The following is a 25,945-nucleotide window of genomic DNA, read 5'->3' on the forward strand; positions in this document are numbered from 1 at the left end:
CATGTCTTGCAAAGTGATTTGTAAGGGCCTCCCTGATGTACTTGGCGCCACAAAATCACGCACCTCCTGAGCGGGAGGCAAAGGTACTGACACGTGAGGAGAGTTAGTCGGCATAACTTCCCCCTCGTTGTCTGGTGATAATTTCTTTACATGTAAAGATTGACTTTTATTTAAAGTAACATCAATGCAATTAGTACACAAATTTCTATTGGGCTCCACATTGGCCTTTAAACATATTGAACAAAGAGATTCATCTGTGTCAGACATGTTTAAACAGACTAGCAATGAGACTAGCAAGCTTGGAAATACTTTTCTAAATAAATTTACAAGCAATATAAAAAACGCTACTGTGCCTTTAAGAAGCACAAAAAGCTGTCACAGTTGAAATAACAATGAACCAAAATAGTTATAGCAACCAATTTTTCACAGTAAATGTATTAAGTTAGCAAAGGATTGCACCCACCAGCAAATGGATGATTAACCCCTTAATACCCAAAAACGGATAACAATTTAATAATTAACGTTTTTATCACAGTCAAAACACACTGTCACAGGTCTGCTGTGACTGATTACCTCCCTCAAAATGAATTTTGAAGACCCCTGAGCTCTCTAGAGACGATCTGGATCATGGAGGATGAAGTAGACCGATTGTGACTGAATTTTTACTGCGCAAAAAAGCGCTAAAATAGGCCCCTCCCACTCATATTACAACAGTGGGGAAGCTCAGATAACTGTTTCTATGCAGAAAACAAAGATGGCCATGTGGTAAAAATCATGCCCCAATAAGTTTTATCACCAAGTACCTCACAAAAAACGATTAACATGCCAGTAAACGTTTTAAACATACATTTTAAAAGTTATGAAGTGTTATTAATAAGCCTGCTACCAGTTGCTTTTACTGCAGTTAAGGCTCATACATTACTTCAGTATTAACAGTATTTTCTGAGTCAAATTCCATTCCCTAGAAAAATACTTCAGTGTACACACACTCCTCAGCCTAATACCAGTCGCTATCACTGCATTTAAGGCTGAACTTACGTTACATTGGTATCAGCAGTATTTTCTCAGTCAATTCCATTCCTCAGAAAAATAATTTACTGCACATACCTCATTTGCAGGGGGGCCCTGCATGCTATTCCCCTTTTCTGAAGTTACCTCACTCCTCAGATGAGAACAGCCAGTGGATCTTAGTTACGTCTGCTAAGATCATAGAAAACGCAGGCAGATTCTTCTTCTAATGCTGCCTGAGAACAAACAGCACACTCCGGTGCCATTTAAAATAACAAACTTTTGATTGAAGAAATAAACTAAGTTAAAAAACACCACAGACCTCTCACAGCGACCTATCTTTAGTTAGGCTGCAAGACAATGACTGAATATGACATGTGAGGGGAGGAGCTATATAGCAGCTCTGCTTGGGTGATCCTCTTGCAGCTTCCTGTTAGGAAGAGATATATTCCATAAGTAATGGATGACCCGTGGACTGACTACACTTAACAAGAGAAAAGTAATTTTTTCTAATCTTGCATGTTTTTTTATTTTTTTTAATATTTGATACATTAATAACATCACCACATCTTATCTGTAATTCTAAGGATAAAATCAGACATTTCTAGATCCAGTAATGAAACCAACCTTCTCCTTCCAGTTTACAGTCATGTTCTGTTACTGTATGTTACAACAGAGAGATTGACGTTACTGATAAGCAAAGGCACCAAGCAACATTATCAATCATTTCTAACGTTACTCAAATGCACTACTTACTGCTAAATATTAGACAGAGTCACATAAAAATATAAGGCCTTTCTGGAGGCGGAGCTAGCCATGAACTGACATGGATGTTTGATGCTGAAGCTTCACATTTGACCTGGCATTGAGGGAGATTATCGCTGGTCCAGACATGTTTGGACTGACAGAACCAAGTGAGAAGGGGAGAGAATGAGGAACAAGATTTCATAATTTTTTATGCAGAAAGGAGCTGTTTTGACTGAGTTAGAGCCTTCTATCATGATGCACCCCTGCTGTTTTGCCTGTAATACCAGCTATTCTTAACATCACAACTAACTGGACTATCTAATGATCAGAGCAGCCATCAGAGGGGCAGAAGAGCCAGCAGAGGTCATTTACAGGTAGACAGAGGGCATGAACATATGTTTAAGGGATAAAAAGCTGAAATAAAAACAGAATTTATGTTTACCTGATAAATTTCTTTCTCCTACGGTGTATCCGGTCCACGGCTTCATCCTTACTTGTGGGATATTCTCTTCCCCTACAGGAAGTGGCAAAGAGAGCACACAGAAGAGCTGTCCATATAGCACCCCTCAGGCTCCGCCCCCCCAGTCATTCGACCGACGGTTAGGAGAAAAAGGAGAATCATAAGGTGCAGTGGTGACTGTAGTTTACAAAAAATAAATTAAAACCTGACCAAAATGCCAGGGCGGGCCGTGGACCGGATACACCGTAGGAGAAAGAAATTTATCAGGTAAACATAAATTCTGTTTTCTCCTACATTGGTGTATCCGGTCCACGGCTTCATCCTTACTTGTGGGAACCAATACCAAAGCTTTAGGACACCGATGAAGGGAGGGAACAAGTCAGGTAACCTAAACGGAAGGCACTACTGCTTGCAAAACCTTTCTCCCAAAAATAGCCTCCGAAGAAGCAAAAGTAATGAATTTGTAAAATTTGGCAAACGTATGCAGTGAAGACCAAGTCGCTGCCTTACAAATCTGTTCAACAGAAGCCTCATTCTTGGAAGCCCATGTGGAAGCCACAGCTCTAGTAGAGTGAGCTGTAATTCGTTCAGGAGGCTGCCTTCCAGCAGTCTCATAAGCCAACCGGATGATGCTTTTCAGCCAGAAAGACAGAGAGGTCGCAGTCGCCTTTTGACTTCTCCTCTTGCCAGAATAGACGACAAACAAGGACGATGTTTGTCTGAAGTCTTTAGTTGCTTTTAGATAAAACTTTAAAGCACGAACCCCATCAAGATGGTGTAACAGACGTTCCTTGTTAGAAACTGGATTAGCACACAGAGAAGGAACAACTATTTCCTGGTTGATATTCTTATTGGAAACCACTTTTGGAAGAAAACCAGGTTTGGTACGTAAAACGACCTTATCTGTATGAAACACCAGATAGGGTGAATTACACTGCAAAGCAGACAATTCAGAAACTCTTCTAGCAGAAGAAATAGCTACAAAAAAACAAAACTTTCCAAGATAGTAACTTAATATCTATGGAATGTAGAGGTTCAAACAGAACCCCTTGAAGAACTGAAAGAACTAAATTTAGACTCCATGGAGGAGCCACAGGTCTGTAGACAGGCTTGATTCTGACTAAAGCCTGTACAAACCCTGAATATCTGGCATGGCTGCCAGACGCTTGTGTAACCAAACAGACAGAGCAGATATCTGTCCCTTAAAAGAACTAGCTGACAGACCTTTCTCCAATCCTTCTTGGAGAAAAGATAGTATCCTTGGAATCCTAATCTTACTCCATGAGTAACCCTTGGATTCGCACCAGCAAAGATATTTCCGCCATATCTTATGGTAAATTTTCCTGGTGACAGGCTTTCTAGCCTGGATCAGAGTATCTATAACTGATTCCGAAACCCCACGTTTAGCTAGAATCAAGCGTTCAATCTCCAAGCAGTCAGTTGCAGAGAAACTAGGTTTGGATGTTCGAATCGACCTTGAATTAGAAGGTCCTGCCTCAAAGGCAGCTTCCATGGTGGAACCGATGACATATTCACCAGGTCTGCATACCAAGTCCTGCGTGGCCACGCAGGAGCTATTAGAATTACCGAAGCCTTCTCCTGCTTGATCCTGGCTACTAGCCGGAGGAGAAGGGAAAACGGTGGAAAGACATAAGCTAGATTGAACGACCAAGGCGCTACTAAGGTATCTACCAATGTCGCCTTGGGATCCCTGGACCTGGACCCGTAACGTGTAACTTTGAAGTTCTGACGTGACGCCATCAGATTCAGATCTGTAATGCCCCATAGCTGGGTCAGCCGAGCAAAAAAAACCTCCGGGTGGAGTTCCCACTCCTCCGGATGGAAAGTCTGAAGACTCAGATAATCCGCTTCCCAGTTGTCCACTCCTGGGATGTGAATTGCTGATAGATGGCAGGAGTGATCCTCTGCCCATTTGATGATCTTGGATACCTCCCTCATCGCCAGGGAACTCTTTGTTCCCCCCTGATGATTGATGTACGCAACAGTCGTCAAGTTGTCCGACTGAAAACTGATGAATTTGGCCTCCGCTAGTTGAGGCCATGCCCGGAGCGCATTGAATATCGCTCTCAATTCCAAAATGTTTATCGGGAGAAGAAATTCTTCCCGAGACCATAGACCCTGAACCTTCAGGGACTTCCAGACCGTGCCCCAGCCTAAGAGGCTGGCGTCGGTCGTGACAATGATCCACTTCGGTCTTCGGAAACTCATTCCCTGAGACAGGTGATCCTGAGACAACCACCAGAGGTGTGAGTCTCTGGTTTGCTGGTCCATCTGAATCTGGGGAGAAAAATCTGCATAATCCCCATTTCATTGTTTGAGCATGCACAGTTGCAATGGTCTTAAATGAATTAGAGCAAAAGGAACCACGTCCATTGCCGCAACCATTAGTCCTGTTACCTCCATGCACTGAGCTATGGAGGGTTGAGGAATGGATTGAAGAACTCGACAAGTGTTCAAAAGTTTTAGTTTCCTGACCTCTGTCAGAAAGATTTTCATTTCTACCGAGTCTATTATTGTTCCCAGGAAGGGAACCCTTGTGAACGGGGACAGAGAACTTTTTTCTATGTTCACCTTCCACCTGTGAAACCTTAGAAAGGCTAGAACAATGTCCATATGAGCCCTTGCTTTGTGAAAAGACGATGCCTGTATTAAATGTCATCTAGTTAAGGTGCTACTGCAATGCCCCTTGGCCTTAGCACCGCTAGAAGGGACCCTAGCACCTTTGTGAAAATTCTTGGAGCAGTGGCCAATCCGAAGGGAAGAGCCACGAACTGGTAATCCGAATGGTTTCCATTTGGAATGATGGAACTCTGAGTAATTGGTCTAGGATCTTTAAATCCAGAATTGGCCTGAAAGTTCCTTCCTTTTTGGGAACTACAAACAGGTTTGAGTAAAATCCCAGTCCTTGTTCTGCTGTTGGAACTGGGTTTATCACTCCCATTTTTAAAAGGTACTTTACGCAATGTAAGAATGCCTGTCTCTCTATGTGGTCTAAAGATAAGCGAGACAAGTGGAACCTTCCCCTTGGAGGAAGGTCCATGAATTCTAGAAGATACCCCTGAGAGACAATTTCTAGTGCCCAGGGGTCCGGAACATCTCTTGCCCAGGCCTGAGCAAAGAGAGAAAATCTGCCCCCTACTAGATCCGGTCCCGGATCGGGGGCTACCCCTTCATGCTGTCTTGGTAGCAGCAGCAGGTCTTTTGGCCTGTTTACCCTTGTTCCAGCCTTGCAATGGTTTCCATGCTGGTTTGGGCTGGGGTGCGTTACCCTCTTGCCTAGTGGCTGTAGAGGTAGAAGCCGGTCCATTCCTGAAATTGCGAAAGGAACGAAAATTAGACTTATTTTTAACTTTGAAAGGTCTATCCTGTGGAAGGGCATGGCCCTTTCCCCCAGTGATATCTGAAATAATTTCTTTCAACTCTGGCCCGAATAGGGTCTTACCTTGAAAGGAATATTAAACAATTTTGTTTTGGACGACACATCCGCCGACCACGATTTTAGTCAAAGCGCTCTACGCGCCACTATTGCGAAACCAGAATTTTTCGCCGCTAATTTAGCTAACTGAAAAGCGGCATCTGTAATGAAAGAATTAGCCAACTTCAGGGCGTGAATTCTATCCATGACTTCATCCTAAGAAGTCTACTTCTGGAGCGAGTTTTCTAATTCCTCAAACCAAAAAGCAGCTGCAGTGGTTACAGGAATAATGCAAGAAATTGGTTGAAGAAGAAAACCTTGTTGAACAAAATTTTTCTTAAATAAACCTTCTAATTTTTTATCCATAGGATCTTTGAAAGCGCCACTGTCTTCTATTGGTATAGTTGTGCGCTTAGCTAGCTTTGAAACTGCCCCCTCTACCTTAGGGACCATCTGCCACGCGTCCCTTCTGGGGTCAACAATGGGGAACATTTTCTTAAATATAGGAGGGGGAACAAAAGGTACACCTGCTCTCTCCCACTCCTTATTCACTATATCCGCCACCCTCTTAGGTATCGGAAACGCATCAGTGTGTACTGGGACCTCTAAGAATTTATCCATTTTACACAATTTTTCTGGGACCACCAAAGGGTCACAATCATCAAGAGTAGCCAGGACCTCCTTAAGTAGAGCGCGGAGGTGTTCTAGCTTAAATTTAAATGCTATGGTATCAGGCTCTGCCTGCTGAGAAACTTTTCCTGTGTCAGAAATTTCTCCCTCAGACAAGCCCTCCCTCACCGCCAAGTCAGATTGATGTGAGGGCACTACAGATAAATTATCCTCTGCGTCAGTTTGCTCATTTTCTGTATTTAAAACTGAGCAATCACGCTTCCTAGGAAAGCTGGCAGTTTGGATAAAAATGCTGCGATAGAATTATCCATTACTGCTGCTAACTGTTGCATAGTAATCGCAATTGGTGCGCTAGATGTACTGGGCATCGCCTGCGCGGGCATAGCTGGTGTTGACACAGAAGGAGAGGAAAGCAAGCTATTTTCACTACCTTCAGCTAAAGAATCATCTTGGGCTATATTTTTAAGTGTGATTGTACTGTCCTTAAGCTGTTTGGACGCTATGGCACACTTCACACATAAATTTAATGGGGGAACCACCTTGGCCTTTGGACATACAGAACATAGGCTATCTGAAGACTCAGACATGTTTAACAGACTTAAACAGAACTATAATGCAATAAAAATTATATTTGACAAAAACGTTACTGTCTCTTTAAATATTTAAAAAGCACACTTTTTTACTGAAATATCAAAAAACCATGAAATAAACATCCGATTTTAATGAAATTTTCACCACAGTCTTAATGCTTTGAAAATATTGCACACAAATTTTCAGATCAATTAACCCCTTAATGCACACTTTTTTACTGAAACATCAAAAAAACCATGAAATAAACATCCGATTTTAATGAAATTTTCACCACAGAGTCTTAATGCTTTGAAAAGATTGCACACAAATTTTCAGATCAATTAACCCCTTAATGCCCAAACCGGAGTTAATAACAGTTATTAGCCAGTTAACACACTACAGTACTAGCCACAGCTTCTCACTGTAGCCTTTACCTTCATTAGGGATTATTTTAGCAGGAAATAAGCCTCCCTGGAGTCTTTTATGATGCCTCTTGACTCCCCACATGAAGCTGCATGGATTGCCTAGGCAAAAACAACTGCACAATTTAGGCCTAAAAATTAGGCCTCCTCCCTCTTCATTCTAGAGTGGAGGGGACTTTCTGACTAGATTTAGATGTCCAAATAAGTGCCAGGCCGAAATTAAACCCCAAAAGTGTTTTAAAGTCTGAAAAAACACCTTATTTATAGTGAAAAACATGTTAAAAAGCAATCGATTTTAAAGCCCACAATAGTGTCAACCAGCATAGAGCCCTAAATATAAGCCATCATTTTATACAGAGTCTATTAGAAAAAAATGGCTCACCAATCCCAGAGGGAATTTCTGACAGTCTTCTAGCATTACATGGTCTTGTTAGAAAAATGCCTGATCATACCTGAAGCAGTTAAGCCTGCAAACTGTTCCCCCCAACTGATGTTCTCTGGTTAACAGTCCTGCGTGGGAAAAGCAATGGATTTTAGTTACTGGTGCTAAAATCATATTCCTCTTAGCAGAAATCTTCATCACTTTCTGCTGTAGAGTAAATAGTACAAACCGGCACTATTTTAAAATAACAAACTCTTGATAGAAGAAATAAAAAACTACAACAAACACCACATACTCTTTATCACCCCCGTGGAGATGCTACTTGTTCAGAGCGGCAAAGAGAATGACTGGGGGGGCGGAGCCTGAGGGGTGCTATATGGACAGCTCTGCTGTGTGCTCTCTTTGCCACTTCCTGTAGGGGAAGAGAATATCCCACAAGTAAGGATGAAGCCGTGGACCGGATACACCAATGTAGGAGAAAGCCTTTTAAAAACGGGCCCCTGCTGAATTGCCAGGGAAACCCTGTAGCTATTAAGGCCCTGCCTAAATTTACAGCCTCAGGCCCTCACAATCCTGTTTAGCTACAGAAGATCAAAGATTGGTGTATAGAAACCCTAACTGATGTGTTAAAAGGCTTGGTGTTTGCTGCATTTAACACCTTAATAAGCACACTTACTGGGCCCCTGCATGACTGTATCAGAAACCCCATTTGAAGCACAGCATAGATAATCTCAGCAACAGGAGGAATCTGCTTATAAACACAGAGACTGTCAGTTGATAGGGGATTATTAGCTGAATTGTTTTTTTTTTTTTTTTTTGGGATAAAAAGCTGAAATAAAAGCCTTTAAAAACGGGCCCCTGCTGAATTGCCAGGGAAACCCTGTAGCTATTAAGGCCCTGCCTAAATTTACAGCCTCAGGCCCTTACAATCCTGTTTAGCTACAGAAGATCAAATATTGGTGTATAGAAACCCTAACTGATGTGTTAAAAGGCTTGGTGTTTGCTGCATTTAACAACTTAATAAGCACACTTACTGGGCCCCTGCATGACTGTATCAGAAACCCCATTTGAAGCACAGCATAGATAATCTCAGCAACAGGAAGAATCTGCTTATAAACACAGAGACTGTCATTTGATAGGGGATTATTACCTGAATCGTTTTTTTGTTTTTTTTTTGTGTGTTTTTTTTTGCATTCATCTCATTGCAATTTAAAGTCTGCAACATCATACTATATATATGCCCTGACTGAACGCCACACCTCTCTCTATAACCTGGTATAGCTACTGTTTATCTGCATCACACTATGGCATCCAGGAGAGTCCCCAGGGTGGACAAGGGTACAAAGCCACATGCTACTTCTAGTTCAAAGATGAACACATTCTTTAAAGCTATACACTCTCCAACTGTGGAGGAAGATGATAATTCTCAAAATGTCTCAAGAAGAGCAACAGGATCCAATTCCTCCTGACAGAGAATCACCTATAACTAAAGCTGACCTTAAGGATCTCCCGACCAAAGCAGACCTCTCCTCTTTTTTTCAAAAGGTCAGCAAGATGCTGAAAGAGGGTTTAACAGAAATAAAGAAAGAAGTTGCGGATCTGGGAGGCAGAGTGGCCTATTTGGAAGAATTAGAGGAAGAGACTACATCCAACATGGACCTAATCAACAGGAAAATGGAGACCCAGGAATCACAAATTGAATATCTCCAATCCAAGCTAGAAGACCTCGACAACAGGGGTAGGAGACAAAATCTACGCATTCGGGGTGTCTCTGAAAAAATCACGAGCGACACTCTGCCCTCACATCTACAAAACATCTTCAAACAACTATTGAATAATCAGCAGCTACCTGAGGTAGCGATTGACAGGGCGCACAGAGCTTTAAGACCCAAGCAACGGGATGGAGAGCCTCCAAGGGATATAATCCTGAGGTTTCACAGATACACCGATAAAGAAGCAATATTAAATGCTACAAGAAAACAACAATCCTTCACTTTGGATGGTGACACGCTTCAATTTTACGCAGACCTCAGCCCTATCACCTTACAAAACCGCAAAGAAATAAGATTCCTCACGCTTCATCTGAGAGATCACGGTCTACCCTACAGATGGGGATTTCCCTTCAGTTTGAGAGTACTGAAGAACAACAAACTTGCAACATACAGGACACTAGAAGATCTGGACCACTTTTGCCAAACACTGGGCATACCAAAACCTACCCTCCCTTCATTGGAACCTTCGGATATTTCTGACTCACAAAGAAATTCAGCAGCGCCAAAACCTCAATGGACGAAAGCGGCAAAGAAAAGATCTAGAGATGACGCATCAAAACATCGGAAAGGGCCAGCAGATCTAGACCCGAGTTGAGGGATCTTTAGACTATCTATACAGTTCCTTTGGCAGTGAAGGCCTAGCCGGCCGATAAAGATACTTGAGACATTCCTGAGATTAGCCTTAAGCATGATTATTATCATGGTCTTACTTTGGTGCTATGTTTCATTTGCTCCTGAGATAGATTGTTTATGCTATGGTCTTCTCTCTCCCCTTTTCTCCCCTTTAACACTGTTTCTCTCCTTCACAGGTGCCTTTCAACCTCGTTCGGTTGAACTAATTCCCCTATGAACCCCAATATTACTTGGGAAGGTTTTACAGGGAATTTTTGTTATGAAATGTTTTTTGTTTTCAGGTTTCTTGTTTGGTTGTATTGTTTATTGTTTTGTTGTTTATGCCGAAATAATGATACTTTTGTATTGCTTACTTCTGATCCAGGACTAAGAGATGTTTTTGTATACACGTATAAGAGAGTTACTTCCATCCACTATCTAACCACAGGCAGGGGTGGGCCGGACCAACACTTCAATGGTGCCATTTTCTTTGACACTGCGATGGCTGAGTATAGACACTACATGACTGGGCAACTCCTCCGACGTAAGGTAATGAGCTTTATCCCACAACACCGACGTAGGTACACAAATTAAGGAAATTAAACTAATCTCTCAAAACTGTAAGGGCTTAAATTCCCCAACTAAAAGATCCATAGCGCTTAATTGGGGGAGAAAAGAAAAAGCTAACATTATTTTTGTTCAAGAAACCCATTTTGTCACCAACAAAGAACCTACATTCAAATCTAGAGACTTCCCCACTTCGTACCTTCACTCTAACACAGAGAAAAAGAATGGGGTGGGAATATTATTCAATAAAAATACACACTTCCAGCTGTTGGAGAAATTGGTGGATAGGGAAGGTTGCTATATAATACTAGTGGGTATGTTGTTTAATAGACCAATTACCCTGGCTAACGTATATGCACCCAACACAGGACAAGCTCACTTTTTGACGACAGTCAGTAACAAACTCCTAGAGATCCAAAAAGGCACACTCCTGTTAGGGGGAGATCTAAATGTAGCATTGTTCCCGACTTTAGATTGTTCACAAGGCCGCAGTATCACTACATCTAAAACTAGAAATCTAATTCTTAACACATTAAGGGGCCTCACCCTTTTGGACACCTGGCGCACACTTCACCCCACCGCACGCAACTATTCATTTTATTCTAATCCAGCCAAATCATACTCACGCATAGACTATTGGTTTATTAACCATAGTAATATGCCATTAGTTACAGACGCTGATATTTCTCCAATAACATGGTCTGACCACTCCTCAATATCGTTGACTCTGACCTGGCCCTCGGTACCAATACACCCGTTTCACTGGAGACTGGATGAGGCTATGCTACATGACCCACTAGTCGTACAACAAACCCAGCAAGCTTTGACAGAGTACTTTCAGCTAAACTGCAACTCCACGACGTACACTCCAATGACTTGGTTCGCACATAAGGCTGTTCTCAGGGGGTCGTTGCTGAAACAGAAAGCTATTAAAAAGCGTTCTTCGCTAGCACAATACAAAACACTACTACAGAAAGTACAAACTGACGAAAATTCACATAAAAGTAATCCCCAGAGACAGGATCTTTTGCAGGCGCTAGCCACATCACGATCCCAGCTACAAAACTACTTGCATAAGGAGGCATGCGTAAAGGCTTTATATCTTAGGAAGATATACTTCCATGGAGGTAACAAATCTGGTACCCTGCTCGCTAGGGCCTTAAAGTGCAAAACATTACACAACTACATTCTCAATATAACAGCAGACGACGGCACGGAAACGTCGGACTCAAATCTGATAGCTAAATCATTCATGACCTACTATGGGAATCTTTACAATCTCCCCTGTAATGAGCGGGTAACGCAAGCAGAATTTTTAGACACTTATATTCAAAGTGCAGATTTGAGTAAGATTCAAAGAGAGGATAAAGAGAGCTTAGACGAACCGATCAAACTACATGAAATACTGAAAGTTATTAATGACCTTCCATCACATAAAAGTCCTGGACCAGACGGGTTTTCAAACAAATATTACAAAACATATAAGGATATCTTAGCGCCACATCTATTAGATTTATATAGGTATATAGATAAGGAAGGACATCTCCCCCCGGAATACTTAGAAGCCCAGATTTCAGTTATTCCCAAACCAGGTAAACCCCCCCACGCATCCCGGTAATTACAGGCCCATCTCTTTATTGAACACTGATTTAAAAATCTTTACAAAAATACTGGCTAATAGGTTGAACCGAATACTCCCACAGATTATCCACTCTGATCAGGCTGGCTTTGTGCCTGGTCGAGAGGCCAGGGATAACACCATCAGATCACTTCAATTAATAGATCACGCTAAACATACAAACACGGATATGGTGGTTATTTCCACAGACGCTGAGAAAGCGTTTGATCGCCTAAACTGGGATTTTTTATTTGCTACACTTAGGGAGGTGGGTCTGGGGGAGGGTATGCTTCGTAGAATTCAGAGCCTTTATCATGCACCATCAGCAAAGGTTAGAGTAAATAATATGATGTCCGATCCCTTCATTATCCACAATGGCACAAGGCAGGGTTGTCCGCTTTCCCCTATCTTATTCATAATCAGCATGGAAGTCTTAGCACAGAAAATAAGAAATAATCCGCTGGTTTCCGGCATTAAAGTAGGCCCTTTAGATTGTAAACTCTCTCTATACGCAGACGATGTCCTGTTCACGTTATCATCACCCCAGACATCTGTCCCTGAGGTCCTGAAAGTTCTCAAACAATTTGGTGACTTTTCCAATTTCAGGATTAATGAACAAAAGTCAGAAATCTTAAATATCTCCCTCCCACCTCAAGAATTTCAGACCCTGTTACAGTCCTGCACTCTTAAAAACCAACCACAAGCGATCAAATATTTGGGGATGTATCTTGCTCCAAACATGAAAGCCCTCCTGGAGCTTAACTTCACTAATCTACTTAATACTATATCTGCAGATTTAAAGACTTGGAAGGACCGTCCCTTTTCATGGTGGGGTAGACTCCAAATTTTGAAAATGAATGTACTCCCTAGATTGCTGTACGCGATTCAAGCTGTCCCTATCACCCTACCACAGGGCCTCCTTACTCAGATACAACAGGTTTTAGATTCCTTCGTTTGGGGTAGCATAAAACCGAGAGTTAAGAAGGCAACTATGTACAGGTCAGCCAGAGAGGGAGGGTTCGGTCTGCCTAGGATAGAAACCTATTATCATGCCACGGGCTTACAGAGAATCATAGAGTGGCACAGAAATAGGGACTCTAAGGCTTGGGTTCCAATAGATTCACATATACTTCACTCCCCCTCTCCGGGAGCTTTATGTTGGATAGCAGGGCAGAATCGACCCCCATGGTTGAAGGCATACCCACTTTTACACCATGTGTTCGAATTATGGGACACTTTGATAAAGAGATTCCCAGGAATATCAACACTCAGATCACCCATGTCCCCAATTTCCCCGAATGCTGAGCTATTAGGGGGGGGTAATGTTTGACAGGAATAACCTGAATAATTGGGAGATGGGTTACACGGTTCCCCTATTTAATTTACTCAGTGAGGGCAAACTCAAAAACAGGTTAGACCTTACAGACATCCTAGGTGGAGTTTTTGTTAGGTGGCTAAAATATAACCAAGTTCACCATTTTCTCCATACCCACCCTCTCAAACAGTCACTTACAAGAAATCTCACACCCTTTGAACAGACATGCGCTATGACAAGTTCAGCACATCATACCTTATCATGGGCTAAGAGACTCCTAGTTAATGCACAGAGCTCGAAACTTCCTGATTATATAGAAAGCTGGCATAGGGAATTGAATAAGACTATCACAGAAGCAGAGTGGGTTAAAAATTTTAATAATACAAGAAAATCTTCATCCTCAGCTAGATTTTTAGAGACAAATTACAAACTCCTGACTAGGTGGTACTTGATACCTACCAGACTTAAATGCATTTTCCCTGCCTCGTCAGACCTTTGTTGGAGGGGTTGTGGGGAAAGGGGGACGATGACACACATATGGTGGGCATGTCCTAAATTGTCACCTTTTTGGCAGGGCATACAGAATATCCTAAAAGTCATAATGGGGCGGGGGATTCCTATCAGCTAGACCCGACAACGGCCCTACTGAATCTGTTACCTAAATGTAAATTAAGAACACGACTAATTCAGTTGGCATTGAATTCTGCTAGGTCCTTAGTCGCTAGGCTCTGGAAATCTCAAATCTCCCCGACCCTAAAGGACTGGCACTCTCACATGACAGATACCTTGAGAATGGAAGAATACGGTTTCTTTAAATCGAATAGGTTAGAATTCTTCCATGATTTAAAATTCATCTGGGATGAAATCCAAAATGATCTGAGGATAGAAGGGGGGAGCTTTACACAAGTTACAAGAGTGACCTAGGAGGAATGACAGGCCTAGTGTTATCTTAGAGAGGTATGGCTGACGTGGTCCCACCCCTGCCTGATACTCTAATAATGACCTCTTTAGCTTAGCACTTCTCTCAAAGGTTGATAGTTAAATACAAAGTCGAGGGATACCACTAGATGTGTAGAATATATACAAAGTGATCTTAAATTAAGAAATTTCGGCATAGTTTTGTTGTTGTTTGAGTTATGTTTTGTACATTGGTGTCATTGTCAATCACCATGCATTTATATGGAGTGGGGCTACTGTTATCAAATGGACTTATCACGGACAGTCTAGCTCTACTATTTCATTTTACTATATGGGAGTTTGTTCTCCTTTCTTTTGGAGACTGATGGTTTCTCCCTCTTTTGTTTCTGTTTAAACTTTTGTATCAACAATGACATCCTTTTGTACCATGCTGCTAAATAATGATAATAAAAATGAATAAATAATAAAAAAAAAAAAATATAAGGCCTTTCTAAACTAAAGAGAAAAATCCCTGGATAAATGTGTAACCTGCCAAAGCTCAGTTACTGTATGATGAGGTTATGGTGAGCTATCACAAACTCCTGCAGATATGCAATTATACATACAAGTAACTAAATATATATCAAATAATAATATATAATATCAAGATTGCCAGCATACCAGCACCAATAAGAAGTCAACTTTTGATTTACACAAGTCACATACAGTAACTTTAAAAGAACTAGCACAATGCATAAAAAATAAAACTGAACTGAAGGCAAACATATAGCTATTTGAATGAAAGCTCACCTTAAACATTGGTCTGACATGTTCTAGATGAGTAGCGCTGGTGAACGGCGCCTGCACGTGACTCACAGCCTCCATGAGGGCCTTTGCGGTCTTTGCCATCTGTTCCATTTCTAAGTTATACAGTAATCTTCTTTGCTTCTCACTTGCCACACCTGTTTACATTGATAATCATTACAATTTTACTTGGCTCTAAATATACAGCATAAACTAAAGGTAAAACATAGCTAGGAGCAGACGTATAAAGAGGTGGTCATTAAAATAAAAAACATACAGAGATAAAAATGTTCCCTAGTGTAGCAAAATGCATAACTGCTTCAAGAGACACTGTACTAATTTTTTCAAATAAAATGGAGCATTTAAAAAATCAAAAACAAAATTTATGCTTACCTGATAAATTTATTTCTCTTGTGGTGTATCCAGTCCACTAATTCATCCATTACTTGTGGGATATTCTCCTTCCCAAAAGGATGCTGCAAGAGGATCACCCACAACAGAGCTGTCTATATAGCTCCTCCCCTAACTGCCACCCCCAGTCATTCGACCGAAGACAAGCAAGAGAAAGGAGAAACTATAGAGTGCAGTGGTGACTGTAGTTTAAAAATAAATAACACTTGCCTTAAAATGACAGGGCGGGCCGTGGACTGGATACACCACAAGAGAAATAAATTTATCAGGTAAGCATAAATTTTGTTTTCTCTTGTAAGGTGTATCCAGTCCACGGATTCATCCATTACTTGTGGGATACCAATACCAAAGCTATAGGACACGGATGAAGGGAGGGACAAGGCAGGCGCTTAAATGGAGGGCGCCACTGCCTGTAAGACCTTTCTCCCAAAAATAGCCTCCGAGGAAGCAAAAGTATCGAATTTGTAGAATTTAGAAAAGGTATGAAGCGAAGACCAAGTCGCCGCCTTACAAATCTGTTCAACAGAGGCCTCATGTTTAAAAGCCCATGTGGAAGCTACCGCTCTAGTAGAATGAGCTGTAATTCTTTCAGGAGGCTGCTGGCCAGCAGTCTCATAAGCCAAGCGGATTATACTTCTTAGCAAAAAAGAAAGAGAAGTTGCCGAAGCCTTTTGACCTCTCCTCTGTCCAGAGTAGACAACAAACAAAGCAGATGTTTGACGAAAATCCTTCGTAGCTTGTAAATAAAACTTTAAAGCACGAACCACATCAAGATTGTGTAATAGACGTTCCTTCTTTGAAGAAGGATTAGGACATAGTGAAGGAACAACAATCTCCTGATTGATATTCTTATTAGATACCACCTTAGGAAGAAAACCGGGTTTGGTACGTAAAACTACCTTATCTGCATGGAAAATCAGATAAGGGGAATCGCACTGTAAAGCAGATAACTCCGAAACTCTTCGAGCTGAGGAGATAGCTACTAAAAACAGAACTTTCCAAGATAAAAGTTTAATATCTATGGAATGCAAAGGTTCAAACGGAACCCCTTGAAGAACTTTAAGAACTAAATTTAAACTCCATGGCGGACAGGTTTAAACACAGGCTTGATTCTAACTAAAGCCTGACAAAACGCCTGAACGTCTGGAACCTCAGCCAGACGTTTGTGCAAAAGAATAGACAGAGCGGAAATCTGTCCCTTTAAGGAACTAGCTGACAATCCCTTCTCCAATCCTTCTTGGAGAAAGGATAATATCCTAGGAATCCTAAACTTACTCCATGAGCAACCCTTGGATTCACACCAATGAAGATATTTACACCATATCTTATGATAGATTTTCCTGGTGACAGGCTTTCGAGCCTGAATTAAGGTATCAATGACCGACTCGGAAAAACCACGCTTTGATAAAATCAAGCGTTCAATCTCCAAGTAGTCAGATGCAGAGAAATTAGATTTGGATGTTTGAAGGGACCTTGAAGAAGAAGGTCCTGCCTCAGCGGCAGAGTCCATGGTGGAAAGGATGAAATGTCCACCAGATCTGCATACCAAGTCTTGCGTGGCCACCCAGGAGCTATCAAAATCACCAAAGCTCTCTCCTGCTTGATCTTGGCAATCAGACGAGGGAGCAGAGGAAATGGTGGAAACACATAAGCCAGGCTGAAGGACCAGGGCGCTGCTAGAACATCTATCAGCGCTGCCTGGGGATTCCTTGACCTGGACCCGTAACAAGGAAGTTTGGCGTTCTGACGAGACGCCATGAGATCCAGTTCTGGTTTGCCCAATAGTTGAATCAGCTGGGCAAATACCTCCGGATGGAGCTCCCACTCCCCCGGATGTAAAGTCTGCCGACTTAAAAAATCCGCCTCCCAGTTCTCTACTCCTTGGATATGGATAGCTGAAAGATGGCAAGAGGTTCCCCATAGAATTATCTTTGAAACCTCCAACATTGCCAGGGGGCTCCTTGTTCCCCCCTGATGGTTGATATAGGCTACAGTCGTGATGTTGTCCGACTGAAATCTGATGAACCTGACCGCAGTTAGCTGAGGCCAAACCTGAAGAGCATTGAATATCGCTCTTAGTTCCAGAATGTTTATCGGAAGGAGTGCCTCCTCCTGAGTCCACGAGCCCTGAGCCTTCAGGGAGTTCCAGACTGCACCCCAGCCCAGAAGGCTGGCATCTGTCATTACTATAGTCCAATCTGGCCTGCGGAAGCTCATCCCCTTGGACAGATGGACCTGACATAGCCACCAGAGAAGAGAATCCCTGGTTTCTTGATCCAGATTTAGTAGAGGGGACAAATCTGTGTAATCCCCATTCCACTGACTGAGCATGCAAAGTTGCAGAGGTCTGAGATGTAGGCGGGCAAATGGTACTATGTCCATTGCCGCTACCATAAAACCGATTACTTCCATACACTGAGCCACTGAAGGACGAGAAGTGGAATAAAGAACACGGCAAGAGTCTAGAAGTTTTGACAACCTGGCCTTCGTTAGGTAAATCTTCATTTCTACCGAATCTATCAGAGTCCCTAGGAATGAAACTTTTGTTAGAGGTGATAGAGAACTCTTTTCTACGTTCACCTTCCACCCATGGGACCTGAGAAATGCCAGAACAATGTCCGTATGGGACCTGGCGATTTGAAAAGTCGACGACTGTATCAGAATGTCATCTAAGTAAGGGGCTACTGCTATACCCCGCGGCCTTAGGACCGCTAGGAGGGACCCTAGAACCTTTGTAAAGATTCTTGGTGCCGTGGCCAACCCGAAGGGAAGAGCCACAAACTGGTAGTGCCTGTCTAGAAAGGCAAACCTGAGAAAACGATGATGATCTTTGTGTATCGGGATGTGAAGATAAGCATCCTTTAAGTCTACGGTAATCCTATATTGACACTCCTGGATCATAGGAAGGATGGTTCGAATAGTCTCCATCTTGAAGGATGGGACTCTGAGAAATTTGTTTAAGATCTTGAGATCTAAGATTGGTCTGAATGTTCCCTCTTTCTTGGGAACTACAAACAGATTTGAATAGAAGCCCTGCCCCTGTTCCTCCTGCGGAACTAGGTGGATCACTCCCATAACTAGGAGGTCTTGGACACAATGTAAGAATGCCTCTCTCTTTATCTGCAGATAAATGTGAAAGATGAAATCTCCCTTTTGGGGGAGAGGTTTTGAATTCCCGAAGATAACCCTTGGACACAATTTCCAATGCCCAGGGATCCTGGACATCTCTTGCCCAAGCCTGGGCGAACAGAGAGAGTCTGCCCCCTACTAGATCCGTTTCCGGATCGGGGGCTGCTCCTTCATGCTGTTTTAGAGGCAGCAGCAGGCTTTTTGGCCTGTTTCCCCTTGTTCCAAGCCTGGTTAGGTCTCTCTTGTTCCCTCTTGTTTTGTGTTAGAGGAAGTTGAAGCTGCGCCACTCTTGAAGTTTCGAAAGGGCCGAAAACTAGACTGTTTGGTTCTTAATTTGTTGGACCTGTCTTGAGGAATGGCGTGACCTTTTCCTCCAGTGAGGTCAGAAATGATCTCCTTCAGTCCAGGCTCGAATAGGGTCTGTCCTTTGAAGGGAATGTTGAGAAGTTTAGACTTTGAAGTCACGTCAGCTGACCAGGATTTAAGCCATAGCGCCCTACGCGCCTGAATAGCAAAACCTGAATTTTTAGCCGTTAGCTTGGTTAAATGAACAACGGCATCAGAAACAAATGAATTAGCTAGCTTAAGGGCCTTAAGCTTGTCAATAATATCTTCCAACTGGGTTTCAACCTGTAGAGCCTCCTCTAGAGACTCAAACCAGAAAGCTGCAGCAGCAGTGACTGGGGCAATGCATGCAAGAGGCTGGAGAATAAAACCTTGTTGAATAAAAATTTTCTTAAGGTAACCCTCTAATTTTTTATCCATTGGATCTAGAAAAGCACAACTGTCCTCAACAGGGATTAGCTAGAGTAGAAACTGCTCCCTCCACCTTAGGGACCGTCTGCCACAAGTCCTGTGTAGCGGCGTCTATAGGAAACATCTTTTTAAAAACAGGAGGGGGAGAGAACGGTACACCTGGTCTATCCCATTCCTTAGTAATAATTTCAGAAAACCTCTTAGGGATTGGAAAAACATCAGTGTAAGTAGGTACTGCATAGTATTTTTCCAATCTACATAATTTCTCTGGGACTACAATAGCGTCACAGTCGTCCAGATTTGCTAAGACCTCCCTGAGCAATATGTGGAGGTGTTCAAGCTTAAATTTAAATGTAGACATATCAGAATCAGGTTGAAGTAACTTCTCTGAATCAGAAAAATCACCCACAGATTGAAGCTCCCCTGTACATTGTGAGGGTGTATGAGACATAGCCACTAAAGCGTCAGAGAGCTCTGTATTTATTCTAGTCCCAGAGCTGTCTTGCTTTCCTTGCAATCCTGGCAGTTTAGATAATACCTCTGTAAGGGTATGATTCATAACTGCTGCCATATCTTGTAAGGTATATGCAATGGGAGCGCTAGATGTACTTGGTGTCCCCTGAGTGGGAGTTATAAGCTCTGACACGTGGGTAGAGTTAGACGGCATTACTTCCTCCTTGTCAATTTCTTCTGGTGATAAATTTTTTAAAGCCAGAATATGGTCTTTGTAATCTATAGTAAAATCAGTGCATTTGGTACACATTCTAAGAGGGGGTTCCACAATGGCTTCTAAACATAATGAACAATGAGTTTCCTCTATGTCAGACATGTTTAAACAGACTAGTAATGAGACCAGCAAGCTTGGAAAACCCTTTAATAACTGTGAACAAGCAAAAAATAAAAACGGTACTGTGCCTTTAAGAGAAAAAAACAATCACATAAACTGCAAAACAGTGAAAAAAGCAGTAAAATCTACAAAATTTTTACAGTGTGTATAATAGACTGAAATAGCATTGCACCCACTTGCAAATGGATGATTAACCCCTTAGTTTCAAAACCGGATGAAAAAAACGATATAGCCGTTTTTAAACAGTCACAACCAACTGCCACAGCTCTACTGTGGCTCCTACCTGCCCATACAACGACTTTAGAAGGCACAAAAACCCTGTAGAGGGGTCCTATATGTCAGGGGTCTCCTTCAGGGAAGCTGGATGTCTCAAGCTGCAAAAACTACTGCGCAATTAAGGCGCAAAAATAGGCCCCTCCCAACATGTACTCACAGTGAGAGGGCCTTAAAAAACTATCCCTAGGCAAAATCTAGTCAGCCATGTGGAAAAACTGGGCCCCAGAATAAAGTTTTATCACCATATGTAGTAAACATTTATATACATCAAGCAAACGTTATATCTATTAAGCAATGAGAGTAAATAACAAAAATATTACCCTTTACAGCAAGCATGATACCAGTCGTTATTAAATCACTGTAATCAGGCTTACCTTAAATAAATCAGGTACTGTCAGCATTTTCTAGCTTATCATCTCTGTAGAAAAATTTAAAACTGCACATACCTCAGAGCAGGAAACCCTGCACGCTATTCCCCCAGCTGAAGTTACCCATCTCTTCAGTTATGTGTGAGAACAGCAGTGGACCTTAGTTACAAACTGCTAAGATCATCAAAAAACTGCAGGCAGACTCTTCTTCACCTTTCTGCTTGAAGCCAAAATAGTACAACTCCGGTACCATTTGAAAATAATAAACTTTTGATTGAAGATAAACTACATTAATTCACCACAGCTCTCTAGCTACTTCCCTTGTCGAGATCTGCAAGAGAATGACTGGGGGTGACAGAGGAGGAGCTATATAGACAGCTCTGCTGTGGGTGATCCTCTTGCAGCTTCCTGTTGGGAAGGAGAATATCCCACAAGTAATGGATGAATCTGTGGACTGGATACACCTTACAAGAGAAATATGTTTTTCTTCTGTATGAAACAGCTTTATGGACTAAGTAGAGTAAATGATCTTAATACGGACAATACATTATGATCTTTATCTCCTCTCTAGCAATCACTTCTATTTCCCAAGTCTCTCTATATGAATTTATAAGATTAAATAGCTTTTTTAGCATGGGGGGGGGGGCTTTAATTCTGACTCCTGACTAAATGGCAAACAGTGTGGACATCTGGGTACCCCTAGAACAATCTACTTTCTTCCAATTATGTTGATGTACTCAAAAGAAACAGTGGGGTATCTTGATTCGTCTACAAGAAGGAAATTAATTAGTTACACACAAAAAAAAACAACTATACAATGTGTTACCCTTAAAGTGATTGTAAACTTAACGATTGTGCTGCACAGTATATAAAAATACTATTCAAAACAGGGGAACTGTAATTCATGAATTTTAAAATAACACTTCATTTGTCAAATATTTACCATACAGTGATGGTAAACATTGCGCCGTTCCTCCGCCAGCATTTTACACTTTATTTAGCTGAATGATGACGAATCCGCCTTCAGGCAATCGCTGCGTGCACCACTTGGCGTCCGGCTCATGGTGCACGCAACGATTGGCTGAAGGAGGATTCGTCATCGCTCATCTAAGTGTAAAATGCGGGCGGAGGAACAGCGCAATGTTTACCATCACTGTATGGTAAATATTTGACAAATGAAGCATCATTTAAAAATTTCATGAATTTAAGTTCCCGTTTTGAATAATATTTTTATATAATGTGCAGCACAATCGTTAAGTTTACAATCACTTTAAAAAACTGCATTTTAAGTAACACATTTTTCCACATTGGGTTATTTCATATATCACTTTTCTACTTTGTTCTGTACATAGTGTGTCTTTCTCTTAGTATGAAAGGGGCAATAAAGTCATAATAAGACATTCACGATTTAGACAACTTTCCAATGTACTTTTTTTATTTAATTTGCTTCCTTCTCTTGTTATCCTTTGCTGAAAGGTTTATCTAAGTAAACTCAGGAGCAGCAAAGAACCTAGGTTCTAGCTGTTGATTGGTGGCTGCATAAATATACACTGATTGTCATTGGCTCACCCATGTGTTCATTTAGAAACCAGCAGTGCATTGCTGCTCCTTCAACAAATGATACCAAGAGAATGAAACAAATTTGATAATAAAAGTAAACTTGAAAGTTTTTTCAAATTGTATGTTCTACCTAAATCATGAAAGAAATTTTTTTCGGTTCCATGTCCATTTAACATAGCTCCAGAAATCTTCCATCATGATCTGGATTTTCAAAATTACAGAAATCCTTCTGCAAATACTTGCTCTCTCCCACTAAACTAGGGCTTGGCGCAGACTCCACACCCCATAGCCTCAAATCTCCATCTTCCATATTAGACTACCTCTACAATAGTCTTTCCAGCGCTCATGTGGGCAAATTCTGGATTTCCTCTACCATTGCACATGATAAATACTATATTTTTTCTTTAAATCCCTTCATGCTGTTACTTATTTTAGGGGAAGGTGATTCAATCATGAACTTAGCTTACAATAGGTGACCTGTCAATTTCTGTCTTACAGGAAAATAAGAAGGGGGAGGTGCGTTTTTTCTTGTGAATTAGTTACCTACTTCTTTTAGGTAATTTCTACAATGGTCCAAGTCACTAACATTTTACTCATGGAAGCTATGTTAAAGTCATTACATAACTTCCCATGTACTTAACGTGAAACTAAATACAAGATGACTTTAGGTTTGTTCTTTACTCTTTATCCTTACTCATTTACTAGTAAGAATGTTTGGAATACATTCTGTTTTCTTAATTGATCTAAAGCTGCCCAGAGTTAATTGTATGCCCTTGCATTACCATCTACTACTTTTCTGTGTATTTTAAATTTTATATAAATACTGGCCTCTGCCAACCTTGTCAATTAAAAAAATCACAATGGTAGTAGCCTCTCATAGCTAAACTCATATAAACACAGTACGCAGTTTTATGCATAATGTATCTAAATCTGGATAATGTGATTCTTACTATAAACATCATGTAAATAAATGTTAGTGTATTGTGTCTCTGCTAGAAGAAGCTTGCAAGTTCTTAATGTGTAGAAATCTTAATGTCTTACTTGGTTTGGATGATTTTGTGGTTATTGCATGTTCTTTAGTTTCTTTCATGGATATTTTCTTTCCAGCTATTTCATTGTAGATAGAAGACAAATACTCTTCTGGAAGATCTTTGCTGTCATTAATCCCCCTGTTCATTTTGATATACTGTTCTTTTGTCATTTTATTTTTAACCTAGACACCAGAAAAACAGCCTTTAGCCCCTGGCAAGAAGATAGCCCAGCTCTTTTACAAATCTGAATTCAATATAGAAGTAATGTATGAAAGGACATATGGCTATATGGCTTCTCTTTAAAACCACCCAACACAACATGGATTTATTACACTTTTCAACAACTGACACTTCTATGGCAATTAGACTCATAAGTGCTAAACTTTACTGATATATGAGGGTGGAACATTAGTAAAGAAGGTTGAGAGCAGGAAATGAGTGAGTCAGGAGGTATATTATGAGTGTCATTAGGAACAACAGATATAATCTCTAGAGTGAATCAAATGAAATTGACATTCTAATTTAAAAATGGCATGCTCTACTTCGTAAATGCGAGTAATGTCTGCATTAGTGAGTCTAGATAAAGTACATTATTTGCAGCTCCTAAACAGGGGCAGGGTTGTATGACTGCAGCTTCTGATTGGCTAACCAATGGTGTCTTGATCACCTTTGTAGGGGTTAAACACTTTGTTATCTTGAGTCACTAATGTAAAAAATACATATACATGCTCTAACAGTTTCTCTGTCTCTTTAGGTACATTTACCATAGCTTTAGTTTTCTTGAAATTTTGTTTTGCTTTATTGTTTTTAAGTTATTTTGGGTGAATTCTCACCAGATTTTCAGGGGTCTGCACACATAAGATATGGGGGCTAATTTATTAGGATACGGGCGGACATCGCTAAATGCAGACAGCATACGCTGTCTGCATTTATCATTGCAGAAGCATTCCTTGTGAAATACTTGTGCAATGCTGCCCCTGCAGATTCACGGCCAATCGGCCGCTAGCAGGGGGTGTCAATTATCCCGATCGGATCGGGATGATTGCAGTCCGCCACCTCAGAGGTGGCAGACGTCTTAAGTAGCAGTGGTTTTAAGACTGCTGCTTCTTAACTTATGTTTCCGGTGAGCCTGAAGGCTCGTGCGGTAGCAGTTGCATTCACAGCTACATAAATCTACCCCATAATATATTCACTAAAATAACTCTCCAGTGTCCAGTATTTTCAGCCTCCCTAGATCCAATTCCACTGTAGACAGCTGATTCACTAAAATGATGAGTGGGATAATAAATCAACTGCCTAAAGCAACATAAAAATGCAGGTGAGGGGGCGGAGCCTAGAGCGGTATGGAGTAGGCTGTTTTATTCCATAGCTCCGTGCAGTCTAAATAGCATAGAGGTCATCAGAACCGACCAGACTCTCAGGCTAGTACAGTACACTAGTACTCCGGTGATGCACTGAGCATCTGGGAGTTAGTAGTTAGCTTTGAAGCGGCTCAAACTTGCGTTTTTGAGCGCATATCATATGAGGACTTCCTAAGTTTTTTTTAAGGATTGCAATTTATACGCTCAGATAATGTACTGCTCTATAGTGTACTTACAGATCTAAAGAGATTTAGGATGCTGAAATTACATGAACCTCCTATATTTTGTAAAGCAGATGTCTAATGTCTGAGAGAGGCCATAATATACAGGAGGTTAGAAAGTGCTTGGGTCTATTTCAAATAGATATATATCAGCTTTAGGCACCATATGAAACCTTTACTTAAATGCTTGCTCCATGTTATTGTTACATTTGTGTTTGTTCTCCATGCCTCCCTTAGCTCTGGGGGGGGGGGTTGGTCTAGTGCTGGCTCCGCCCCCCACCATTGTACAGATTTGTGGTTAGGGGACTTTCTCAGCCCTCCACATATAAAGGCAGAGTTAGGTAGTCTCTGCCGCTTCCGGGGCACAGAGTACTTTATCCTTATACCCTTATTCTTACTATATTTGCTCTGTCGTTTGGGAATATCATCCATAATATTGGTAGTTTTTTTACTGTACCCTGGGGCTCCTTTGGACCTAGTCAGGTGGTGCTTGGTTCCTACTCTGCATCCCTCAGACTGTGGGCTAATCAAAATGAAGCGTGTTTCCAGCCCTTAGGCCCTTAAGATTTCATAGACGCTAGGGCCTTTTATTGATAGCCTTGAGCTGACGTGCGCTGACTCGGTGGGGCCTGGGGATGGGACAATATGCATTAATATAAGGATGACCAATACTACTAGTTATGATGGGGGCTGGACCGTCTGGGCCCGGGAAGCCTTAGGGCCATAAGATGTTGAAGAGATCCCT

The 25,945-nt window shown here is 41.5% G+C and overlaps 1 protein-coding gene across 1 annotated transcript in view; it reads right to left on the minus strand.

Moving 5' to 3' along the window:
• Window positions 1–25,945, minus strand: part of ARFGEF1 (ADP ribosylation factor guanine nucleotide exchange factor 1) — a 489,402-nt gene that overhangs the window by 101,751 nt on the left and 361,706 nt on the right. The window contains 2 exon segments of the mRNA XM_053715099.1: window positions 15,247–15,398; window positions 23,629–23,800. Of these exon segments, the coding sequence (XP_053571074.1) occupies window positions 15,247–15,398; window positions 23,629–23,800 (324 nt within the window).

This window comes from Bombina bombina, chromosome 5 (genome assembly GCF_027579735.1).
Source record: "Bombina bombina isolate aBomBom1 chromosome 5, aBomBom1.pri, whole genome shotgun sequence".
Taxonomy (NCBI): domain Eukaryota; kingdom Metazoa; phylum Chordata; class Amphibia; order Anura; family Bombinatoridae; genus Bombina; species Bombina bombina.